Source organism: Oncorhynchus kisutch, linkage group LG10, assembly GCF_002021735.2.
Source record: "Oncorhynchus kisutch isolate 150728-3 linkage group LG10, Okis_V2, whole genome shotgun sequence".
In the NCBI taxonomy this organism is placed as follows: Eukaryota; Metazoa; Chordata; class Actinopteri; order Salmoniformes; family Salmonidae; genus Oncorhynchus; species Oncorhynchus kisutch.
Window position 1 is genome coordinate 7,891,015 of NC_034183.2, and position 18,381 is coordinate 7,909,395.

The 18,381-nt window shown below is 41.8% G+C and overlaps 2 protein-coding genes across 10 annotated transcripts in view; both read right to left on the minus strand.

Annotated features, from left to right (window-relative positions):
• The window catches only part of cep152 (centrosomal protein 152), a 36,069-nt gene extending 28,058 nt beyond the window's left edge, over positions 1 to 8,011 (minus strand). For 2 of the 5 annotated variants that reach the window (XM_031832994.1, XM_031832998.1), the window contains exons 1-3: positions 7,577 to 8,009; positions 7,215 to 7,330; positions 15 to 124 (exon numbers count right to left, since the gene is read on the minus strand). In XM_031832994.1, coding sequence (XP_031688854.1) covers positions 15 to 124; positions 7,215 to 7,301 — 197 coding nt within the window. In that variant the 5' untranslated portion in view covers positions 7,302 to 7,330; positions 7,577 to 8,009. Of the gene's footprint in view, positions 1 to 14; positions 611 to 2,093; positions 2,358 to 7,214; positions 7,331 to 7,576 lie in introns of those variants that run through there. The other 3 variants (XM_031832996.1, XM_031832997.1, XM_031832995.1) reach the window with 3 other exon arrangements.
• Positions 8,012 to 8,221: 210 nt separating this feature from the next.
• Positions 8,222 to 16,851, minus strand: cops2 (COP9 signalosome subunit 2). 5 transcript variants are annotated; one of them, XM_020492194.2, is made up of 13 exons: positions 16,550 to 16,808; positions 16,056 to 16,169; positions 15,885 to 15,962; positions 15,494 to 15,619; positions 15,266 to 15,355; positions 14,959 to 15,069; positions 14,108 to 14,282; positions 10,726 to 10,904; positions 10,457 to 10,509; positions 10,034 to 10,131; positions 9,552 to 9,634; positions 9,388 to 9,446; positions 8,222 to 9,076 (listed from the first exon to the last, which is right to left on the minus strand). In XM_020492194.2, the coding sequence occupies exons 1-13, from the start codon at positions 16,616 to 16,618 to the stop codon at positions 8,932 to 8,934; spliced, it is 1,380 nt and encodes a 459-aa protein (XP_020347783.1). In that variant the 5' UTR covers positions 16,619 to 16,808; the 3' UTR covers positions 8,222 to 8,931. The 5 variants fall into 5 exon arrangements, with proteins under 5 accessions (XP_020347783.1, XP_020347782.1, XP_020347784.1 ...); XM_020492193.2 differs by having other exon boundaries at positions 14,947 to 15,069; XM_020492195.2 differs by having other exon boundaries at positions 14,947 to 15,069; positions 16,565 to 16,794.
• Between the last annotated feature and the right edge of the window lie 1,530 nt (positions 16,852 to 18,381).

The window sequence follows — 18,381 nt, forward strand, 5'->3', positions numbered from 1 at the left end:
ATAAATAACCTTACCTGTTCCGTGTGTCTGGGTTAGTGCAGGCAGAGCAGTCCAGCTCAGGAGAGGAGGAGTCTCTGCTGTCCTCCAGCATGTCATCAGGCAGGTCAGTGAGCAGCTTGTGGAGCTAGAGAAGAAGAAACAACACGTCATCAGGCAGGTCAGTGAGCAGCTTGTGGAGCTAGAGAAGAAGAAACAACACGTCATCAGGCAGGTCAGTGAGCAGCTTGTGGAGCTAGAGAAGAAGAAACAACACGTCATCAGGCAGGTCAGTGAGCAGCTTGTGGAGCTAGAGAAGAATAAACAACACGTCATCAGGCAGGTCAGTGAGCAGCTTGTGGAGCTAGAGAAGAAGAAACAACACGTCATCAGGCAGGTCAGTGAGCAGCATGTAGAGCTAGAGAAGAAGAAACAACACGTCATCAGGCAGGTCAGTGAGCAGCTTGTGGAGCTAGAGAAGAAGAAACAACACGTCATCAGGCAGGTCAGTGAGCAGCTTGTGGAGCTAGAGAAGAAGAAACAACACGTCATCAGGCAGGTCAGTGAGCAGCTTGTGGAGCTAGAGAAGAAGAAACAACACGTCATCAGGCAGGTCAGTGAGCAGCTTGTGGAGCTAGAGAAGAAGAAACAACACGTCATCAGGCAGGTCAGTGAACAGCTTGTGGAGCTATAGAAGAAACACAACAAGTGGACTCACTGTGCGGTAGTTACCTTGGTTACTGAGTTATACAATGACACAGTCAAGGAAAACAGTGGGGGCAACCGCTCAAATAGTTCAACGAATTCCCTCAGCCAGGAGTTATAGAAAAACTGGAGAATGTTCACAGGACTGCTTAAAAAGATAGGTATTTATTTCTAAACAAACAAATACCAATTTTTAAAGTGCATCTTTCCTCCAAAATCCAACATGTGAAAATCATTTTTCCATTTTCACTGTAGTCATTTCTGATTTGACACAAACTGCATGAAGCAAATAACCTCCAGCGTTGAGGGACAAACAAGCCAGCGTTGAGGGACAAAACAAGCCAGCGTTGAGGGACAAAACAAGCCAGCGTTGAGGGACAAACAAGCCAGCGTTGAGGGACAAACAAGCCAGCGTTGAGGGACAAACAAGCCAGCACTGAGGGACAAACCAAGCCAGCGTTGAGGGACAAACCAAGCCAGCGTCGAGGGACAAACCAAGCCAGCGTCGAGGGACCAAACAAGCCAGCGTCGAGGGACAAACAAGCCAGCGTTGAGGGACAAACAAGCCAGCGTTGAAGGACAAACAAGCCAGCGTTGAAGGACAAACAAGCCAGCGTTGAGGGACAAACAAGCCCGCGTTGAGGGACAAACAAGCCAGTGTACAAGCCAGCGTTGAGGGAAACAAGCCAGCGTTGAGGGAAAGCTTAGCTCCTCCTCACCTAATGTCCAACAGCAACTCTTCCCTAAGTCAGGCGTCATGCCCAGGCGAACAGACCCCCACGACAGGTTTCCCTGACAGCCATCAACATAAATACACGTGCTCTACACTACCGAGAGCGACAGCCCTGAGTGAAGAGTAAGGCTGAAAACGCACCCTATTGCCTTTAGTTAACTTCCTTTCTGACCAGCCATGCTCAAATGTAATGCACTTACTATACAGGAAATAGGGTAGACTGTAGCCTGAAGTAGACTGTAGCCTGTAGTAGACTGTAGCCTGAAGTAGACTGTAGTAGGCTGTAGCCTGAGGTAGACTGTAGCCTGAGGTAGACTGTAGCCTGAGGTAGACTGTAGCCTGAGGCAGACTGTAGCCTGAGGTAGACTGTAGCCTGAGGTAGACTATAGCCTGAAGTAGACTATAGCCTGAAGTAGACTGTAGCCTGAAGTAGACTGTAGCCTGAAGTAGACTGTAGCCTGAAGTAGACTGTAGCCTGAGGTAGACTGTAGCCTGAAGTAGACTGTAGCCTGAAGTAGACTGTAGCCTGAAGTAGACTGTAGCCTGAAGTAGACTGCAGCATGAAGTAGGCTGTAGCCTGAAGTAGACTGTAGCCTGAAGTAGACTGTAGCCTGAAGTAGACTGTAGCCTGTAGTAGCCTGAGTGAAGGGAACAGGAAAAGGCAGAGACAGCTACTTACATCCCATAAGGACTGTTGGATGTTCCTCACATTTTCCACCGTGTCCTCAATCATAGGAGGCATATCCCCCAACCAGAGCAGAACTCACTAAAATGTCCCACTCGGTGAGTTATCAACAGAAGTGAGGAAACGCATCAACTTCAGCTCCCGAGCCACATGATTCCAGTCTGGTGTCGCCACACAGAGGATCATTCTTGTGTGACGATGAAACATTCGAAGGCAATGCGGCCAGACATGTTCTCGGCTAGCCTTGTGTCCCCAGTCAGTCGGCTCTATTGTTGGTTCTCACACACATCATACAGCCTGGTTAACTGGAGCAGACCCAACATTTTTCACATGACTGACTTTGCGCATAACAGCCTCCTGTACGTACAGCATACAAGCAAAAATGTAGTCAGTTCTCTGTAGAATAAATCCAGTTTTTTTTAAACGCAATGTTAATCCAATGATAATCCAGTCAGGGTTTCAATAATCCAGCCATGCTTGATCTAGTCTGGTAAAATGCAACTCTAATGTTTAATAATCCATAGAGTGAGCGGTCTGGTATAGTCAAATCTAGTTGAACGCAACCCTGCTCCAGCTTCACTCTACTGAGAGTGTGAGAGAAACAGAGATATGATGATGTTTAACTTTAAAAATAGAGAAAATACAGAGCAGAGCTAGCTTCACTATGACAACAGGCTGACAGCCTTTCACCTGCCTGCCTGGGTCAATAATATCCCAGCACAGCACAGGTAACAGGTTCAGGGTTGAACAGAGCAGAGCTAGCTTCACTATGACAACAGGCTGACAGCCTTTCACCTGCCTGCCTGGGTCAATAATATCCCAGCACAGCACAGGTAACAGGTTCAGGGTTGAACAGAGCAGAGCTAGCTTCACTATGACAACAGGCTGACAGCCTTTCACCTGCCTGCCTGGGTCAATAATATCCCAGCACAGCACAGGTAACAGGTTCAGGGTTGAACAGAGCAGAGCTAGCTTCACTATGACAACAGGCTGACAGCCTTTCACCTGCCTGCCTGGGTCAATAATATCCCAGCACAGCACAGGTAACAGGTTCAGGGTTGAACAGAGCAGAGCTAGCTTCACTATGACAACAGGCTGACAGCCTTTCACCTGCCTGCCTGGGTCAATAATATCCCAGCACAGCACAGGTAACAGGTTCAGGGTTGAACAGAGCAGAGCTAGCTTCACTATGACAACAGGCTGACAGCCTTTCACCTGCCTGCCTGGGTCAATAATATCCCAGCACAGCACAGGTAACAGGTTCAGGGTTGAACAGAGCAGAGCTAGCTTCACTATGACAACAGGCTGACAGCCTTTCACCTGCCTGCCTGGGTCAATAATATCCCAGCACAGCACAGGTAACAGGTTCAGGGTTGAACAGAGCAGAGCTAGCTTCACTATGACAACAGGCTGACAGCCTTTCACCTGCCTGCCTGGGTCAATAATATCCCAGCACAGCACAGGTAACAGGTTCAGGGTTGAACAGAGCAGAGCTAGCTTCACTATGACAACAGGCTGACAGCCTTTCACCTGCCTGCCTGGGTCAATAATATCCCAGCACAGCACAGGTAACAGGTTCAGGGTTGAACAGAGCAGAGCTAGCTTCACTATGACAACAGGCTGACAGCCTTTCACCTGCCTGCCTGGGTCAATAATATCCCAGCACAGCACAGGTAACAGGTTCAGGGTTGAACAGAGCAGAGCTAGCTTCACTATGACAACAGGCTGACAGCCTTTCACCTGCCTGCCTGGGTCAATAATATCCCAGCACAGCACAGGTAACAGGTTCAGGGTTGAACAGAGCAGAGCTAGCTTCACTATGACAACAGGCTGACAGCCTTTCACCTGCCTGCCTGGGTCAATAATATCCCAGCACAGCACAGGTAACAGGTTCAGGGTTGAACAGAGCAGAGCTAGCTTCACTATGACAACAGGCTGACAGCCTTTCACCTGCCTGCCTGGGTCAATAATATCCCAGCCCAGCACAGCACAGGTAACAAGTTCAGGGTTGAACAGAGCAGATGGCTGAGAGGTGAGTAACACACCGAGCATGCCTACATCTGATTGTATTTCTAACATACCGCCTGCTCCAAAGAAAACGCCAGGCTACATCCTAAAGGCTTACCCTCCTCAAGGTTCCCACTGTACAGATACCCTCCTCAAGGTTCCCACTGAACAGATACCCTCCTCAAGGTTCCCACTGTACCCTCCTCGAGATTTCCACTGACCCACTGTACAAAACAATCAGTAAATCCGACCCAGGCCCTCTTCGGTAAATCCGACCCAGGCCCTCTTCGGTAAATCCGACCCAGGCCCTCTTCGGTAAATCCGACCCAGGCCCTCTTCGGTAAATCCGACCCAGGCCCTCTTCGGTAAATCCGACCCAGGCCCTCTTCGGTAAATCTGACCCAGGCCCTCTTCAGTAAATCTGACCCAGGCCCTCTTCAGTAAATCTGACCCAGGCCCTCTTCAGTAAATCTGACCCAGGCCCTCTTCAGTAAATCTGACCCAGGCCCTCTTCAGTAAATCTGACCCAGGCCCTCTTCAGTAAATCTGAAGAACATGTCTTATCATAAAAAATTTTAAATAAACTTTAAAATTAGACATTTCACTGTCTATGCTCAACCTTGACAAAGCCTGAGCTTTCCAAATAAGCGTTTATTAACATCCCTTCAGATGAGCCCTGACTAACGTGGTTACTAAATATGCTGATTAAGTGCGTCGGCATAGCTACTGTTTTTCGGTGTCCACATCACTAAGAATCTATCATGGTCCACAGCACAGACACACACACACACCAATACAGTCCTGAAGTGGGCACGACAACACCTCTTCCACACTCAGGAGGCTGAAAAGATTTGGCATGGGCACTCAGATCCTCAAAAAAGTTCTGCAGCTGCCCGACTTACAGAAAACGTTTGACCTCTGTCATTGCCAACAAAGGGTATATAACAAAGTATTGAGATAAACTTTTGTTGTTATTGACCAAATACTTATTTTCCACCATAATTTGCAAATAAATTCATTATAAATCCTACAATGTGATTTTCTGGATTTTTTTTCAATTTTCTCTGTCATAGTTGAAGTTTACCTATGATGAAAATTACAGGCCTCTCATCTTTTTAAGTGGGAGAACTTGCACAATTGGTGGCTGACTAAATACGTTTTTTGCCCCACTTTGTGTGTGTGTGTGTGTAATATATATATGTAATAATGACAATTACAGCAATATTGAATGAACACTTTTATTTAAACTAATACATAAATAAAATCAATTTAGTCTCATAAATAACGAAACATGTTTTTTTTGGTTTAAGTAACACAAAGACAGTGTTGGAGAAGTAAAAGTGCAATATGTGCCATGTAAAAAATCTAACGTTTAAGTTCCTTGCTCAGAACATGAGAACATATAATAGCTGGTGGTTCCTTTTAACATGAGTCTTCAATATTCCCAGTTAAGAAGTTTTAGGTTGTAGTTATTATAGGAATATTTCTCCCTATACCATTTGTATTTCATATACCTTTGACTATTGAATGTTCTTATAGGCACTATAGTATTGCGAGCCTAATCTCGGTAGATGATCGGCTTGAATTCATAAACAGCACTGTGCTTCAAGTATTGCGAAGAGCTGCTGGCAAACGCAGGAAAGTGCTGTTTGAATGAATGTTTACAAGCCTGCTGCTGCCTACCACCGCTCAGTCAGACTGCTCTATCAAATATCAAATCATAGACTGAATTATAATATAATAAACACACATAAATACGAGCTTTATGTCATTAATATGGTCAAATCCGGAAACTAACATTTTGAATACAAAACATTTATTATTTCAGTGAAATATGGAACCGTTCTGTATTTTATCGAACGGGAGGCATCCCTAAGTCTAAATATTGCTGTTACATTGCACAACCTTCAATGTTATGTCATAATTATGTAAAATTATCCTCGTGGAGTGCAATGTAATCGGTGCCCAAAAATGCCGATTGTTATGAAAACTTGAACCTCGGCCCTGCCGAATTAATCGGTCGACCTCTAATTACTTGAACTCTGTGGAGCATTTATTTGGGCTGCAATTCCTGACATGCAGTTAACTCTAATGAATTTATCCTATGCAGCAGAGTTAACTCTGGGTCTTCCTTTCCTGTGGCGGTCCTCATGAGAGCCAGTTTCATCATAGCGCTTGATGGTTTTTGCGACTGCACTTGAAGAAACTTTCAAAGTTGTTGAAATTTTCCAGATTGACCATGTCTTAAAGTAATGATGGACTGTTGTTTCTCTTTGCTTATTTGAGCTGTTCTTGCCATAATATGGACTTGGTCTTATCTTCTTATCTTCTTCTGGGTTATCTTCTGTATAACAACCCTACCTTGTCACAACACAACTGATTGGCTCAAATGCATTAAGGAAAGAAATTCCACAAATTAACAAGGCACATCTGTTAATTGAAACGCATTCCAGGTGACTACCTCATGAAGCTGGTTGAGAGAATGCCAAGAGCTTGCAATGCTGTCTTCAAGGCAAAAGGTGGCTACTTAGAAGAATCTCAAATAGAAAATATATTTAGATTTGTTTAACACTTTTTTTGGTTACTACATGATTCCATGTGTCATTTCATAGTTTTGACTTCACTATTATTCTACAATGTAGTAAAAATGGAATAAGAGTTAGGTGTCCAAACTCTGTATACAGTACCAGTCAAAGGTTTGGACACACCTACTCATTCTAAGGTTTCAGAGGAGTAGCAGCTACACTTCGATAAATAAGATCACCATGATCAAGAACAGATCAAATAAGGTTGACTGAATAATCTGCTTCCTACTCCAAGGATTCAATAATCTTAGCTAGACAAGGAAGCCTTGAAATGGGCCGATAATTATAAATATCACTACTATCCCCGCCCTTACGGAGTGGCAACACAAGAGCTGATGTCTACTATCTGCAAAAACAATCTGAATTGAGGTCACACTGAAACCATTGTCAGACAACATAATAGCAACACTGTTTCATAGGCACATGATACATTTCTGATCCACTACCCTAACAACAAGCAAGTTTATCAACAACAACAAAAACAGTCTGTGTGTTAGAGAGAGAATGACAGAGTATTTCGTACCTCTTGCTCTCGGGCATAGTCCTCTGGGTCGTATTCCTCCTCCTCATGTTGAGTTTGCAGAGCAGCACTATCAAAGTCGATGGACATGATGATCAGTACTAATACTGAGAGAAGACCTGAGAAAGCACAAGAGAGCGCAGATGTTCATGACGTGGCTGTGTATTTGATTGACAGTGAGGGCGGAGGGATCACGCAAACCACACACCTCCGTATCAGAAACATTGTCATTATGCCTTTAGTACGACTCAAAACAACACCGAGCTAGCTAACGTTAAGTCAATTAGTTAGCTGTAACGTTAGCTAGAAAAAGAAACTGTTCGTTTGAAGAGTGATCAACACAGTCAACTCACTGATCACCTTACCTTTTGATTTGAAGTACAAGTGGATATCCGATGTTAAATGTTGTCAGCGAGGACCAAAAAAAATAAATCAAATGTAAAACGTTACAAAACAGCAGACGCACATGATGCTGGGCAATGAATGATCGGACTGGTTAGCTAACATTAGCTAGCTAACATAGCAACCATTTACCAGAAAACAAACAAAGCATCGAACGACTGGCATGACGGGCACAGCTACCTAATAACGTACTAGTCTGACAAGAGTACAGTTTCGTTAACAGTTGCTAATCAGAACAAAACGTCTGCGTATATTTCATAAACAACTAAAGTTAGGTTTTCAATCTGTCTGGCTAATAATAGTAATGAACTTCCTGTGTTACGACTCGCCGCTCCGTTGAAAGCTCGCGCGCCCAAACAGCGGCATAAACTCTCCGTCGCTGATTGGTGAATTCAACACGCGTCATCAAACGACCCCCCCACCAATGGCCATGCTGCAACACAGATGGGTTGTTGTAGTTGACAACCAAATCACCAACCTGGAAGTGAAAATAGTGGAAATAATGCTTTGGGATGATTTGTAGAGATGGTTGCTGATGTATGATATTTACAGAATATGAGTTACCTCCACGTGATATGCAAAAAAATATGTAAGAAGTGACACCATAGGAAGGTACAATTTGTCGTTTATTATTCATTAATAAACCAGAAAAGCTCAAATTGTTCAACAACAGTGTCAAAACAACATACCATATGAAACATGGACCTACATTGATGAAATACTGTATAGAGAGCGCTGGCTATTTTACAGAAAAGGGCATGCTGATTTTGACATCCTCAACAATAATATTATAAATAATTTGGTGTTTTCACATTTCCATGGAAGGCGGTAATATAGTGGGAGAACAGACATGTTCTTTCCCTATAAGAAATGTACATAAGTGGGATTTTACAATCCTCTATCTGTACAATGGCCATCGTTTTCTAATATAAACCGGTTGGTTTTAGGCCACAAGGTCCGAGTTCCCAGACACAGATTACGCAGAGTCCAACACCTAAACCCTAAAAAGCATTCTCATTGAGCATGCTTCTAAATCCAGGACTAGGATTAATCTGTGCCCAGGAAACTGGCCCAAGGCCATGAAACACAAGCTGGCAACTGGCACCTCTGATCTCCATCTTAAATGATCAGTCACATAATAAGTGACAGTACATTAGCCATTGGAAGCTTTGAACATCATCAATCCTACAGATGACAATAATGAATGTAGCCTACTGCTACTGTAACCCGAGATGAATTGGGTTCATTCGTTCCTTCAAGTTAAAATACCCCCACCATCGAATTGTTAACTTTTCAATTACACTACTGACTACTCTGATTAGGCCAGTTTGCTGACGATGGCCTGGTTGAGAGTATTCAGCTGATTCGTCCATTTATCTAAAGCCATGTATCGGGCTCCGTTCCTCTTCTGGTGATCCAGCTCCAACAGTTGGTTGACTTGGTCGATGCGGCCGTTGATCGTGCTGACAGGTAGGAGGAAGAAAAGTTCAATAGAAGGTCAATGATGGTAAACTCACAAAACTGTGGTGCATTATTGTTTTATTTAACCTTTATGTAAGTCAGTTAAGAACAAATTGTTATTTACAATGACGGCCTACCCCGGCCAAGCCCTAACGACGCTGAGCCAATTGTGCGCCGCCCTATGGGACTCCCAATCACGGCCCAGATGTGATACAGCCTGGAATCGAACCAGGGCCTGTAGTGACGCCTCTAGCACTGAGATGCAGTGCCTTTAGACCGCTAAGCCACAATGATGTAACGACATGCAATTTACCTGTCTAGAATGCACTGAACAAGAAGGCTTTCCACGTCGCAGACATCAATGTTCAATTCCTGAAAAGAGACAACATTTTTATAATGACCTTCAAATTTAGAGAAAATATTTGCTTTTTCAACAACAACAAAAATGCCAGAGACAGATCTTTGTAGTGATCTTACCTTGGAAATAAAAGGTATGTGTATTCTCGTGTAAGGCTTAATTAATTTGACGAGCACTTGTGTTCTTATGTTTCGTAATAACTCTGAAAGACAAAAGCAAGGAAATAAATGATTATATAGAAGGAATTTTCAGTAACACATTTGAGCTGTTCTTGCCAGGGTAGCCTAGTGGTTAGAGCGTTGGACTAGTAACTGAAAGGTTGCAAGTTCAAACCCCCGAGCTGACATGGTACAAATCTGTCGTTCTGCCCCTGAACAGGAAGTTAACCCACTGTTCCTAGGCCGCTATTGAAAATAAGAATTTGTTCTTAACTGACTTTCCTAGTTAAATAAAGGTAAATAAATAAAACATGCCACCCAGGCATAAGGATTTTTAACTTGCTTATAGAAACATGTTACTACTTACTAATATGTTGTTGTTTTTTTGTGATGAAGTACCATTAACCAAATACAGCAATCTGAAAGTGATGTCTAGACCATACCTTCTATATGTTCCCTTATGAACGGATCATCCATTATGTTACTGTGATTGGTCTTCAGGATCTTCTCAAACTCTGTGATGTCATTGTTCTGGTAGGAACTAGAGGGGGAGTGGTGGACGGGAGAATAGAACATTGGTTTCCATTCAGTAATCAGACCATGTTCATACAGCATAATGTTGACAAACAATGTGTTGACAAACAATGTGTAGACAAACAGTGTGTAGACAAACAGTGTGTAGACAAACAGTGTGTAGACAAACAGTGTGTAGACAGTGTGTTGACAAACAATGTGTAGACAAACAATGTGTTGACAAACAATGTGTTGACAAACAGTGTGTAGACAAACAATGTGTTGACAAACAGCCAAAGCCAAACTTACCCCGGAAAGGTTAGATTGTAATAGTGAATGAGATGCAGTCTTACCTGACCAAGTTCGTCATTGCAAGAATGTCTGGATCATTTTTATAGGGTTTAGCCTAAGAGAAACAAATGTCAGCTTGAGTAAAGATACTCAAAACTTTATGAAAAGATGCACCAATACAACACACACATCACTAAATCACTAAAATATGAATTAATTTACTGAATTAGCAGGTTATAATATTGTGACAGGGCCCTCCGTTTTAAATCTGGGTCTGAGAAACAATCCCTAAGAGAGATTCATCTCTTATCACAAATGAGACCTTTCATACCTCCTGTGAGTCGAACGGGTTGATTCCAGACTTCATCAGCATGTTGGCCAACACCAGGTACTTCAGACAGGTGGTCCGTCGAGGACTTCCTGATTCATCGTAGTTCTTAAACGCCTCGAAGAAGTCTGTGTGAGCCTTCTCAAACTCCCCTTCTCGCAAATGCATTTTCCCTCCACACTCTTGAGAAAACAAAAACAAGAGAGAGACCAAAACACGGTCAGGAATAATTTCCTAGAAAATCCTCCATGGCCCTGAAAAAGGATCGTCTGTACATGCCTCCTACCTAAAAAAATACATTAGAGGACTCGGTCAGAGGGGAGGGACCTTGGGTCTTCTCCTCCAATGCGTTTTGAGAACGAAGCAAGAACGCAAGAAAAAGGGAAAAAACCCTTGACAAAGAGCCAATGAATGTGTGTCTAGGTTATAAAGCTTTTTTTTATTTATTTGAACTAGGCAAGTCAGTTTTAAAAAATTATTATTTTACAATGACGGCCCTACCCCGGCCAAACCCTCCCCTAACCCGGACGACGCTGGGCCAATTGTGTGCCGCCCTATGGGACTCCCACTTAGACCGCTGCACCACTCGGAGAAACACAGTTAAGGTGTAGGTAGAGACGTGGTTATATAGTTAGGGTGTAGGTAGAGACGTGGTTATATAGTTAAGGTGTAGGTAGAGACGTGGTTATATAGTTAAGGTGTAGGTAGAGACGTGGTTATATAGTTAAGGTGTAGGTAGAGACGTGGTTTTATAGTTAAGGTGTAGGTAGAGACGTGGTTATATAGTTAGGGTGTAGGTAGAGACGTGGTTATATAGTTAAGGTGTAGGTAGAGACGTGGTTATATAGTTAAGGTGTAGGTAGAGACGTGGTTATATAGTTAGGGTGTAGGTAGAGACGTGGTTATATAGTTAAGGTGTAGGTAGAGACGTGGTTATATAGTTAAGGTGTAGGTAGAGACGTGGTTTTATAGTTAAGGTGTAGGTAGAGACGTGGTTTTATAGTTAATAGTTAAGGTGTAGGTAGAGACGTGGTTATATAGTTAAGGTGTAGGTAGAGACGTGGTTTTATAGTTAATAGTTAAGGTGTAGGTAGAGACGTGGTTATATAGTTAAGGTGTAGGTAGAGACGTGGTTATATAGTTAAGGTGTAGGTAGAGACGTGGTTATATAGTTAAGGTGTAGGTAGAGACGTGGTTATATAGTTAAGGTGTAGGTAGAGACGTGGTTATATAGTTAAGGTGTAGGTAGAGACGTGGTTATATAGTTAAGGTGTAGGTAGAGACGTGGTTATATAGTTAAGGTGTAGGTAGAGACGTGGTTATATAGTTAAGGTGTAGGTAGAGACGTGGTTATATAGTTAATAGTTAAGGTGTAGGTAGAGACGTGGTTATATAGTTAAGGTGTAGGTAGAGACGTGGTTATATAGTTAAGGTGTAGGTAGAGACGTGGTTATATAGTTAATAGTTAAGGTGTAGGTAGAGACGTGGTTATATAGTTAAGGTGTAGGTAGAGACGTGGTTATATAGTTAAGGTGTAGGTAGAGACGTGGTTATATAGTTAAGGTGTAGGTAGAGACGTGGTTATATAGTTAAGGTGTAGGTAGAGACGTGGTTTTATAGTTAAGGTGTAGGTAGAGACGTGGTTTTATAGTTAATAGTTAAGGTGTAGGTAGAGACGTGGTTATATAGTTAAGGTGTAGGTAGAGACGTGGTTATATAGTTAAGGTGTAGGTAGAGACGTGGTTTTATAGTTAAGGTGTAGGTAGAGACGTGGTTATATAGTTAAGGTGTAGGTAGAGACGTGGTTTTATAGTTAAGGTGTAGGTAGAGACGTGGTTATATAGTTAAGGTGTAGGTAGAGACGTGGTTATATAGTTAATAGTTAAGGTGTAGGTAGAGACGTGGTTATATAGTTAAGGTGTAGGTAGAGACGTGGTTATATAGTTAAGGTGTAGGTAGAGACGTGGTTATATAGTTAATAGTTAAGGTGTAGGTAGAGACGTGGTTATATAGTTAAGGTGTAGGTAGAGACGTGGTTTTATAGTTAAGGTGTAGGTAGAGACGTGGTTATATAGTTAAGGTGTAGGTAGAGACGTGGTTATATAGTTAAGGTGTAGGTAGAGACGTGGTTTTATAGTTAAGGTGTAGGTAGAGACGTGGTTATATAGTTAAGGTGTAGGTAGAGACGTGGTTATATAGTTAAGGTGTAGGTAGAGACGTGGTTATATAGTTAATAGTTAAGGTGTAGGTAGAGACGTGGTTATATAGTTAAGGTGTAGGTAGAGACGTGGTTATATAGTTAAGGTGTAGGTAGAGACGTGGTTTTATAGTTAAGGTGTAGGTAGAGACGTGGTTTTATAGTTAAGGTGTAGGTAGAGACGTGGTTATATAGTTAAGGTGTAGGTAGAGACGTGGTTATATAGTTAAGGTGTAGGTAGAGACGTGGTTATATAGTTAATAGTTAAGGTGTAGGTAGAGACGTGGTTATATAGTTAAGGTGTAGGTAGAGACGTGGTTATATAGTTAAGGTGTAGGTAGAGACGTGGTTATATAGTTAATAGTTAAGGTGTAGGTAGAGACGTGGTTATATAGTTAAGGTGTAGGTAGAGACGTGGTTTTATAGTTAATAGTTAAGGTGTAGGTAGAGACGTGGTTATATAGTTAAGGTGTAGGTAGAGACGTGGTTATATAGTTAAGGTGTAGGTAGAGACGTGGTTATATAGTTAAGGTGTAGGTAGAGACGTGGTTATATAGTTAATAGTTAAGGTGTAGGTAGAGACGTGGTTATATAGTTAAGGTGTAGGTAGAGACGTGGTTATATAGTTAAGGTGTAGGTAGAGACGTGGTTATATAGTTAAGGTGTAGGTAGAGACGTGGTTATATAGTTAAGGTGTAGGTAGAGACGTGGTTATATAGTTAAGGTGTAGGTAGAGACGTGGTTATATAGTTAAGGTGTAGGTAGAGACGTGGTTATATAGTTAAGGTGTAGGTAGAGACGTGGTTATATAGTTAAGGTGTAGGTAGAGACGTGGTTATATAGTTAAGGTGTAGGTAGAGACGTGGTTATATAGTTAAGGTGTAGGTAGAGACGTGGTTATATAGTTAAGGTGTAGGTAGAGACGTGGTTATATAGTTAAGGTGTAGGTAGAGACGTGGTTATATAGTTAAGGTGTAGGTAGAGACGTGGTTATATAGTTAAGGTGTAGGTAGAGACGTGGTTATATAGTTAAGGTGTAGGTAGAGACGTGGTTATATAGTTAATAGTTAAGGTGTAGGTAGAGACGTGGTTATATAGTTAAGGTGTAGGTAGAGACGTGGTTATATAGTTTACGGTGTAGGTAGAGACATGGTTTTATAGTTAAGGTGTAGGTAGAGACGTGTCTACCTCTGATGACTCCCATGATGAGAGGGTGAGGGATGGCAGACTTGATGTGTAGAGACTGTTCATACAGTGCCTTCAGCTTCTTGTTGTTCTTCTGGGCCGTATACATCTGGATCTCCAGAGCATAGATCTCTAAGAGCTGGGTGCCTTTCTTCAGGTCATCCTCACCGTCATCCGTCTATACACCAAGGCAGAACATGTGACAAATACTAATCACCAAGACAGAACATGGGACAAACACGAATCATCCGTCTATACACCAAGACAGAACATGAGACAAATACTAAATCATCCGTCTATACACCAAGACAGAACATGGGACAAACACGAATCATCCGTCTATACACCAAGACAGAACATGGGACAAACACTAATCACCAAGACAGAACATGGGACAAACACGAATCATCCGTCTATACACCAAGACAGAACATGGGACAAATACTAAATCATCCATGTATACACCAAAACAGAACATGGGACAAATACTAAATCATCCGTCTATACACCAAAACAGAACATGGGACAAACACTACTCATCTGTCTATACACCTAGACAGAACAAATACTAGAGATATAATTCCACAGACACTTCAGGAGGAACAGGAAATTCTAGATTTCCACAATGGTTCCACAGCCATACTAGCCCGGCCCCAGATCTGTTTGTGCTGTCTTGCCTCCTGCGGTCATGACAACAGCTATAGAAGCTGTCTATACAGCGCAAACAGAACTCGGACCAGGCTACAATGATACAATACAGTTCCAATCTACTGTCACTCTGAACACACAAGTATGTTTTTCATTATGATGTTATAATGCTGAATTAGATTTGGTGGTAAAACCTCTGTGAAAACCTCTGATTGCATTGATGAGGAGTGTTTCTTCACCTGACAGGACTGGTGCAACTGCCTCAGGATCTTCTGAAGCTTACCATACTCTTCTCTCTCCAGGTACAACTTCCCAAGCTAAACAACAGACAGGACAAACCGAGGAGGAAATCAAATCACACAAGTGTCAAAGTCAGTGTCTCCATATAAATTATATGCCACTCGCCACATATGTTTTTGCGTTGTATAAAATGTTAATTATGATATTGTGGATGGAATTAAGGACACAAGTATTTTTTTGACACGTTTTTTAAATCTTTAAAATGAATCATACCTTAGTGTTGGTTTTAAACCAAAGCCTGTCATTTTTGGCATCCTTTAATGCGTCCAATGTGGTTTCATAAAACTCTTGCAGCAAGTCCATCTTAAAAATAAATTTTAAAGTATTTGCCTCCTCTTCAAACATTCAGTTTGTTTGGACTGTTTTCCAAAATTGTACAGCTCAGATGATCACAGAATCAACATTGTTTATTGACTGATTATTTGATGCGGCAAACAATACCTGCTTAGACGTAGAGATGTAATCCAGGATGGAGTTGATGGATTTCTCTGAGTAGTTTCTTGTAACTGCACTCCGAATGTATGTTAACAGCTGCTTGTACCTGTTCATCATTTCAGGGAAATTCGTCTGGGTGGGGGGTGGGGTGGGGGGGGGTACAAATTAAATAAATGTAATTCAAAATATAATTTTTATGCTCCCATAATATGGCATCTATTTACAAAATATTATCACATTTGATCAGAGATGTCGCATAAGGTAGGCTGTTCATATTTATGAATACCTAGGCTTCTCCTACAGAAATGCCTGTCAGACAATAGTTGTAGGTAGCCTACATGTAATATTTCAGAGACAATTTTTTTGGAGACTTGTGAGACTAATGTCTAATGCTTACCAGTTTGAAATTCATCTTAATCATCTGTTTGAGAGCTTTGAACCCCCATTCTCCTTTCTCGCCCTCTAGCTCCAAGACCTGGGGTTCAGAAAGACGCATTTAATAAATGGACAGCCATTGACATGGTGTGTATGTGTGTGTGTGTGTGTGTGTGTGTGTGTGATAACTAACCTTCTGGAAGCTGATGAGAGCTGCTTTGGGGTCATCCTCCTTCAGGGCCTTTGAATTGTAGTATTGATTCTCTAAATCAACATTGGGCTCAGAGTTGCTGTCCTCTGAGTACTCCTGAAATCACACAATTCGTCATCAATGCAGTTTACAAGATCAACACCCACTGGTTGTGTTGACATTCAGCTAGCCAGCTAGCTAGCTCATGATGATGTGTGTTGTTTTTGCTATGGTGATTTGTAAAGCAAACAGCTGGATCATATAACGGTGCAAACGGTATAGCAGCAGTATGTGAACAAATCATTACAGACAAAGCTAGCTAACTAACTAGGCATTTGAGCTGTCAATGATACGAGCACCAATAACAGCTACAGTAACGTAGCTGAGAGTAATACGGTAGCTAGCTAAAGTTAGCGAAGTGGAATGTTTACGCTGGTTATCTAGCTAGCTAAATACGTTGTATATGGTAATCAGCTACAATATCCATATATATTTACTTCGGAGGAGTTTACCAGATCATAATCCTCTTCATCGTCGCACATGAAGTCATCTTCCATATCAGACATCTTGACTACGAAGCTAACTCGCTAACTCGACAGCAAACTTGCTAATGGTACAAGCGTAGGTGTATCGCTGGAGTGACTCTTTTAAAAGGAGTGTGGAGAGAAGTAGGGAGCATTGCTGGGAGGATCATGCTGTCCAGCGGTGGGCAGCAGAGAGTCGCAGTTTGTTCCAGCTCCAACCTTATCCGCCACGGATATGCCTTTCTGCGCAGCGTGAATCGTGATTCCTATGAACTGGAACCCTTTCCCCCTCTATACTCTTCCGTGTTGTTACGTTTCGTTACAATTATTTTTATTTTTATTATTATTATTATTTATTTTTTTCACCTTTATTTAACCAGGTAGACAAGTTTGAGAACAAGTTCTCATTTACAATTGCGACCTGGCCAAGATAAAGCAAAGTAGTTTGACACATACAACAACACAGAGTTACACATGGAGTAAAACAAACATACAGTCAATAATACAGCAGGAAAAAATAAGTCTATATACGATGTGAGCAAATGAGGTGAGATAAGGGAGGTAAAGGCAAAAAAGGCCATGGTGGCGAAGTAAATACAATATAGCAAGTTAAACACTGGAATGGTAGATTTGCAGAGGAAGAATGTGCAAAGTAGAAATATAAATAATGGGGTGCAAAGGAGCAAAATAAATAAATACAGTAGGGGAAGAGGTAGTTGTTTGGGCTAAATTATAGATGGCACCTGGTCTATAAAATATATGTTAACACCTGGTCAAGAAACAGTTTTTTGTTTAACTGAAAGTGTTTGAGGTTGTGGTTTTGGTTTTGGTAGGAAGAGCTGGTCGTAGATCAGCAGTACAAAAAATATCCAGGACCCGTGTATATAAGTCAGCAGATAAACACAGCAAAAAAAAGAAACGTCCCCTTTTTCAGGACCCTGTCTTTCAAAGATAAATCGTACAAATCCAAATAACTTCACAGATTGTCATTGTAAAGGGTTTAAACACTGTTTCCCATGCTTGTTCAATGAATCATAAACAATTAAAGAACACGCACCTGTGGAACGGTCGTTAAGACACTAACAGCTTACAGACGGGAGGCAATTAAGGTCACAGTTATGAAAACTTAGAACACTAAAGAGGCCTTTCTACTGACTGAAAAACACCAAAAGAAAGATGCCCAGGGTCTCTGCTCATCTGCGTGAACTGCAGATGAGGACTGCAGATGTGGCCAGGGTAATACATTGCAATGTCTGTGAGACGCCTAAGACAGCACTACAGGGAGACAGGACGGACAGCTGATCATCCTCACAGTGGCAGACCACGTGTAACAACATCTGCACAGGATCGGTACATCCGAACATCACACCTGGTACAGGATGGACAGGTACAGCATGGACAGGTACAGGATGGCAACAACAGGAACGCACAATCCCTCCATCAGTGCTCAGACTGTCTGTAATAGGCTGAGAGAGGCTGGCCTGAGGGCTTTGCGTTTATCGTCGAAGGACGAGTTTTTGATTGTAAATAATCCATTTGTATGTTTTGCTGAAAGTTATGGTCGCTAGTGTTTGTATTAGATATAAACTGAACGTTTTAATAGCTTGTTTGGTTCAAATTGATAGAAGGGATAAATTAAATGTTTTTAATAGATGGTTTAAATTGATGGTTAAATTGATAGACTAATTCTTTCAACTTAAAATAATAATGAAGCAAATTTTCATGCAAGACGATGTCTGTTCCATAATTATCTGCTTGAATAATGTATTGAGAATTGAGTCGTATTTAAATGACTGTATCAATAG